Here is a 7551-nt window from a genome sequence, read left to right as displayed (position 1 = left end):
TGTGCCTGTCACCCATCCTACCTCTCTTGGTATTTTACCAGAAGCATGGTAGGTGGTACATGATCTTCCCACCGTTAGACCAATGGGTCCCTGAAGTGCCAATTAATGACAACTTAAGGGTCTCTTCACCCTTTTTACCAGCAGCAGATGGGCACTTTGCCACCTGGGGAGGATACCCAGTAACACCTGCCAGCCTTCCTGCAAGCTCAGTGGAGTGGTTTGGGGTGGGGGGGGTGGGGTGCGCAGGGGGGAGCCCCATCTGATCGGGCACCCTGTGGCCCTCAGAGGGCCCTCTGCTGTAAGACCCCAAAACCCACTGAGTGCATACCTGATTGGCCCTGGCGATCCCCAACCCCACTTACCTGTACTTGGGCGCCTCAGTGGTCACTGGTCCAAGGCCCACTGCAGTCCCAGCAGTGGCCACCGCTCCTAGTGGCGCTGATGGGAGTGAAGAGGCTGGCAGCTCTTGGAGGCAGGGGATCCTGCCTCAGAGGAGCGTTTTCCACAACTTCAGGCAACTAATTTCCTGAACAATGCAAAATTCACTTGTGGCTTCCGGGACCAGTGGATGTGGGCTTGCACCCGATTTTCCATGTAAAATCCTGACCTGTGTTTTGGAGTGCTTCATGTTTAGCAGCCTAGGTTCGCACTCTGAAACACCTTGTAAATTGAGTGACTCAAAGTTGGTTTGATTTAATGATTATTTCAAGCATTATGGGCAGATCATGATATTCCTCCTGAAAGGGAGGAAGCACAGATTACTTAATTCACTGCTGCAGACCTTAATGTGGTCTGGTCTGGAACAAAGGCAGAGACAGAGATGCTGTATAATTTTAGGGAGCTAGAGAGATAAGACAGGGTAGAAAAATAAAACAGTAAGATTTATTCTTTTTTTGTAAGCTGTTTCCCAAGCTAGCCAGTAAGATGACATATTGCACTTCATGCTACTGTTCAGGAAACAGATTATGGTGAATGCCATCAAAATGAAAAAAAAAATTGTGACCGTTTTCTGCTTTGACTATGTAAGTGAGAATATTTTCCCAGGACTATTTTTTTCTGTAAGCCGTTAACATCAGACTATGTAAGGGAAATTCTGCCGGTATCAATAAATGCTCTTTCATGGATAAGTGCTCTTTCACAGAATGTCCACAATAATAGCATGAATAGTGTTCAAGACACGGAGTAACTAGGTTACAAGTATCAGAACTGTAACCATGTCATCTTCCTTTAGTAGAGATTCTGATACCTACTGGACCACAGACTGACACTCTTATTTCACACAAGTTCCCCATGAACTCAAAGCCCTTTATTGCAAGGATACTCTGGGAAAACTCATGAATATGCAGCAATACGAAAGAGCTGCAGACTCAATCCCACTTGGGCATACGTATTCATACAATTAGATTTTAAAATGTTCCATGTGTTCTTTTTAAAACAATAGCATTCAGAAACTTGGCTTGCAGCAAACACCTTTTAATTTGTACATATACGTGTATTTATAATAGAGGCACAATCCGGATATTAACTTCAATAGCAAATAGTGACTGACAACCATAGAGAAAAAAAATTAAATAATGCAATTATGATTTACATTAAAAATATGCGGTTAATTTAATGTTAAATATTCGATACAGAATTCAGAAGGCATTGCCACAAAGTTTAAACAGAATGACAAAAAAATTACATGTAGGTGCTTTAATTTCAAAGACTGTTTACATAGAATGAAAAAAAATCAGTGAATGATAGTACACTATCAGCAAACATGAGCATGGCCAGAAGACTAAAGCCAAATGCAGCTAATAGAATCCCACAACAGAAATATTAGGAAGAAATAATTAGCGCAATCTTGCTTTTCTCCCTCCTCCACCCCCTCCCCATGTCATCCTGGGAATGGTGAGATGACAACAGCGAATCGTAAAATGTTTCAAGGACCTCGGTAACGTGACCGAGTGGGAAAATGTATTGTTAAAGGCACACGATTGTAGACATAAGGCTGGTACGTGGCTTAATTAGAGTTACACCTTTAAGAAAATAGCAATGATGTCAAATCAAAAGCAAGCAAATCTTGTGAGTTAATGGCACCAAGTTAACATACTTTCACATGTCACCAGATGTTTGCAAATATTGTCATTGCTTGGTGCCTTTGTAATAAAGTTACATATCCTCCTCCTTGACCCAGTCTCAAGGATTCTTATTTGACACAATTAACAAATGAATAAAGTCTATTGGAAGTACAGTATTGGCTGGAATTTGGAGTGCTAAAATAACCATTTCACTCAGCACAGGTGCTTCATTCAGGGACTTTCTATCCTATTGCTCTGCAAAGTCATTACATTTTGCTTAACAGTTCACTTGCTTTGTGAACTCAGGTGCCCTTTTTGTGAAAGAACTTGTATATAAAATTGTCAATCATGTTTTCAAACAATTACACTGTAGTGACCAGAAGACACTAAACAAATCTACAGTTACTGTTCAGTGCAAATCTGAATATATACTAACTATCCCCCTCTAACCCCTGTACAAAAAGGAATATTTTTCTTAGGTCTTGGTCTTATAAAGTTTATTCAGTTACATAAAATGACCATATTCAATCTAATTTTTCAGATTAACATATAGCAAAAAAAGTGAGAAACAGCTATATCATTGACCACAATTTTACTTACTGTCTCCCCATCTCATAACATGAAAAAAAATATTCAATTAGATTTTATAACTGCATCAATCATATCTTCAGGCTTTGAGGCATCACTGTTCCTCCAGCCAGGAAGGACCGTCAGAACCGGGAGCCTTCAACTTGATGTGGAATTGTTTGAGCACCTGTTCAAGTTGATGCTGGTTGCCAGCAAAGTAAGCAGACACAGCATTGTGAAAGAGAAGAAGTTGGTTGTGCATCACTTTAATCTGTGGAAAGACAAAATCATCACTATTCAAGTCTCCTTCATTCAAAAAAAAAAGCACACCAAGATTTTGTAAACAGTAGACACCAACAATTTTGCCTGCCCTTTACGGCGATAAAATTGCAACACACAGACTCACTGCAGAACTATTCTTATTTGCCCCAAACTGCTCAACAAAATCACTCTACAATTTTTAGACACAGCTAAATAAGAATGAAATACCAACATTGTGTTAAATGCACATACGTTATACACAAAACACTACATACTGCAGAAGTTAAATGGATTTGTATTGCTCTCATGACCCATGATTCATTTATAGCTATAATAGACATTTTTCCTTGGACCTTATTTTGTAGTTTATTCAGTTACAGAAAATGAATCATGCGTTAATAATAATGCAAGTTGAAGGAAAGGAGGAAGAAAAAAAGATGCATTTATATAGCACTTTTCACATCCCAAGGACTTCCCAAAGTGCTTTACTTTTGAAGTGTAGTCACTGCAGGAAATACAGTAACTAATCTGCACACAGCAAGGTCCCACAAATATGTGATAATAACTAGGTAATCTGTCTTAGTGATGTTAGTTGAGGGATAAATATTGGCCAGGACATCAGGGAGAACTTCAAGTTCTTCTTGAAAATAGTGCCATGCCATCTTTTACATCACCCTAAGAAACAGCCAAAAGTCTCATCCAAATTTCCAGACTGTTGCCCCATTATTGCACTGAATTTTGTCAGCCTAGATTTTCTACTCAAGTCTACAGAGGGGGACTTCAACCCTCAACCTTCTGACTCAAGAGTCTACCAATCGAGCCACGGTTGGCACATCCTATTAAAATTAGACCCTTTTGTCTTCTCTCCACAATACATACCAACTATGGCACTGTGTGCATGACCTGTTCCCAGGGTTCCACCAATATTGCACTAAGCAGCTCACTAGGAGACATGCAAGTGTAAACTACACTCTTGTTTTCTCTCCCCTCATTATAAACAGTATTTCCCAATGAATGGAAAGGATATTCCAAGGAAGTGAAAAGCATTATATAAAAGCCAGTTTGTTTTTAGAAAGGCCTTTGTTTCCATTCTCCTCATCCCTGCAAAGTAGCACAATGGAGATTGGGGGAAGTGCGGATATCAAACCTGCTTCTCCAATACATGTACTTTTAACACAGAGTTGAATGGGCTGGCTTGGCATTAAGATAATTTTTAAAATTAGTAAGCAAAACAGTCTGTTAGAATATAGTTTTAAAAATATTTTTAAATAATATAGAACAGCTGATGTAGCAAGTTAATGTTAAATTACATGACAAATCAAAATTGGTTTGACTTATATACTGGCAGACATTATCTTTTGATCACAATGACACTCCAGAGCAAAATAAAAGTGAGAGTTTGGAAAGAGAAAACGAGAGAAGCAAAAAATGCCAAGGTTATAGCAAGATATACACCAGGACATTAGTATCATTGTTAAATAACTTGTTCAATGACTCAAAGATCATAAAATATCTGAAAGTTAAACCCAGCAATAGTGCTGAAGACTTGACCATGCCTTGCCAAGTTGTTCCAGTACAGCTACAACATTGGCATCTATTTGGCAATATGGAAAATTGCCTGGGTATGTCTTGTCCACAAAAAGCAAGACAAATTCAACCTGGCCAATTACTGTCCCATCAGTCTACTCTTGATCATCAGCAAAGTAGTGGAAGGGATCATTGACAGTGCTATCAAGCAGCACTTACTCAGCAATAACCTGCTCCCTGACATTCAATTTGGGTTCCACCAGGGCCACTCAGCTCCTGACCTCATTATAGCCTTGATCCATGCAAGAGGTGACATGAGAGTGACTGCCCTTGACATCAAGTCAGCATTTGATTGAGTGTGGCATCAAGGAGCCCTAGAAAAACTGGGGTCAATGAGAATCAGAGGTAAAACTCTCCACTGGCTAAAGTTATACTAGTACAAAGGAAGATGGTTGTGCTTGTTGGAGGTTAATCATCTCAGTCCCAGGACATCGCTGCAGGAGTTCCTCAGGATAGTGCCCTGGGCCCAACCACCTTCAGCTGCTTCATCAATGATCTTCCCTCCATCATAAGGTCAGAATTGGGAATGTTTGCTGATGATTGCACAATGTTCAGCACCATTCGCAGACTGCTTCAGTATCTGAGCAGTCGTGTCCATATGCAGCAAGAACCAGACAATATTCAGTCTTGTGCTAATAGGTGGCAAGTAACATTTGCTCCACACAAGTGCCAGGCAATGACCATCTCCAACAAGAGAGAATCTAACAAACTCCTTTTGAGATTCAATGACATTACCATTGCTGAATCCCTCACTATCAACATGCTGGGGGTTACCATTGACCAGAAACTAAACTGGACCAGTCATATAAATACTATGGCTACAAGAGCAGGCAAGAGGCAAGGAATTCTGAGGAGAGTAACTCAAATCTTGACTCCCCAAAGTCTGTCCACTATCTATATGGCACAAGTCAGTAGTGTGATGGAATACTCTCCACTTGCCTGGATGAGTGCAGCTCCAACAACACTCAAGAAGCTCAACACCATCCAGGGCAAAGTAGCCCACTTGATTGCAACCCCATTCACCACTTTAAATGTTTGTTCCTTCCACCACCAACGCACAGTGGCAGCAGCATATACCACCTATAAGATGCACTGCAGCAACTCACCGAGGCTCTTTTGGCAGCACTTTTAGAACCTGCAACCTCTACCACATAGGAGGATAAGGGCAGCAGATGCATGGGAACGCCACCACTAGCAAGTTCCTCTCTTAGCTACATACCATCCCAACTTGGAACCATATCGCCATTCCTTCACTGTTGCTGGGTCAAAATCCTGGAACTCCCTCCCTAAAAGTACTGTGGGTGTACCTACACTACATGAACTGCAATGGTTCAAGAACCTTGTCGAGGACAATTAGGGATGGGCAATAAATACTGGCCTTACCAGGGATGCCTATAACCCATGAATGAATAAATAAAAAATTAGACAATGAAAGCTTGATTTCTAAAATTGTTATAATAGTAGTACAAAGCTTCACTTAGTAGGAATTTTGGTTAGCTTCAAGGTGAACGGCCTGGACAGGCATTGCTTATGATTCCCAGTGAAATTCTTGATGCGCAAAGTTTCTAGTTGGAGAACTCGTGAGTATTGCTCTGTATGGAGCCTTAAGGTAAATGGTTAAAATAATAAATGAAACATAACTCCTGCAAAGTTTGAGTTCCCAAGTTCTCCGTCTTCCCCATGCAATGGCTGATTTGGCACTAAGTAAATTTGTTTTCAAATCCCCCCCCTGGCCTCCTCCTTCCATATCTCTACAACCTGCTGTGACCCTCCAAGAATTCTATGCACCTTCAATTCTGGCCTCTTGCACAACACTGATATTAATCACTTCACCACTGGCAGCATACCTTCAGCAGCAGAAGCCCCAAGCTTTGAAATTCTCTCCCTAAACCTCTCCACTTCCTTTAAGATGCTTCTTAAGATTTATCTCTTAGACCAAGTATCTGTCCTAATATCTCCTCATCTGAATCAGTGTCAAATCTTGTTTGATAGTACTCTTTGGAATGCCTCGAGAATATTTTACTTCAATAAAGATGCTACAAATACAAGTTGCTGTTGTTGTAAATATCTCATCACAAAATCAAGCACAATGCTAAATGATAAGATGCAGGCTTGTCTGAGTTCATACTAATGCCTGGAGGAAGTTTCCTGATGATTTTGTGCAAGTGCTGTGCTAAGCTTCTCTTCACATCGTCTGATTTGGTGACAAACAAACCATGCTTGGTCAGGAACTTCGCTATGGTGTGTTTAGTCATTTTGTGATGATAGTGTGTCCTCATTTCTCTCTTTGTTGCAGCCATTTAAATATATAGAGTTACAGTGAGTCTACAGCATAGAAATGGGCTATTTCACCCAATTGGTTGAAGCTGCCGCTTATGCTCCACACAACGTGGAGGAGGATCCTGTGCATAGGATATTTCACTTTGTAATTGCAAGAGTCTGGTCATTTAACAGTGACTACACTTGGAGGAAAGAAAGTAATCACTGAATGCCAAGGACATTGGAGCATCCTTTGGGTACAAGGCATTATATAAATACAATTTTTTATTTGAGCAGGGTTATGCTTGTGTCATTTATTGTAACATTACAGCCTTATGCTCTCAGTTCTCCTCATGCAAGTCTAATTTCACTCTTAAATGGAAGGCAATTCTGTGGATATCAAATGATATGCCCGTACTCATATGTTATGCCCACTAAATATTATCTCCATTTCCAGATCCCTTGGTCAACCCGTGTTCCATCCATTCGGTACCATTAAAATAGCATGAGGCATAGGCCACCTTCTAGAATATTGACGTGTGTAGAATATGAAGTGAGTGGTGACATGGGTGCAATAGATCGTGATGTGGAATCAGTTTGGATGGAAATAAGGAATAGCAAGGGGAAGAAGTCACGGGTGGGAGTTGTCTATTGATGTGTTAGATCAATCTCTATTGCTAATCTTATCTTCATACATTTCCTGTCAATTTTTGCTAGTATAATGGTCTGTGTTCACACTTGTAATAGGAACTGCCTATGTAAAGTTGTCACACCGCAAATACACCCTCCCAACAGTGGTGGCACTATAGTCCCT

The 7551-nt window shown here is 40.5% G+C and overlaps 1 protein-coding gene across 11 annotated transcripts in view; it reads right to left on the bottom strand.

Annotated features, from left to right (window-relative positions):
- Positions 1-1457: 1457 nt before the first annotated feature.
- Positions 1458-7551, bottom strand: part of arfip1 (ADP-ribosylation factor interacting protein 1 (arfaptin 1)) — a 228441-nt gene continuing 222347 nt past the window's right edge. For all 11 annotated transcript variants that reach the window (XM_078541507.1, XM_078541432.1, XM_078541462.1 and 8 more), the window contains one exon: positions 1458-2901. In XM_078541507.1, coding sequence (XP_078397633.1) covers positions 2746-2901 — 156 coding nt within the window. In that variant the 3' untranslated portion in view covers positions 1458-2745. The remainder of the gene's footprint in view (positions 2902-7551) is intronic.

This window comes from Cetorhinus maximus, chromosome 1 (assembly GCF_964194155.1).
Source record: "Cetorhinus maximus chromosome 1, sCetMax3.hap1.1, whole genome shotgun sequence".
NCBI classification, from domain to species: domain Eukaryota; kingdom Metazoa; phylum Chordata; class Chondrichthyes; order Lamniformes; family Cetorhinidae; genus Cetorhinus; species Cetorhinus maximus.
This window is presented reverse-complemented; position numbering and strand designations above follow the sequence as displayed.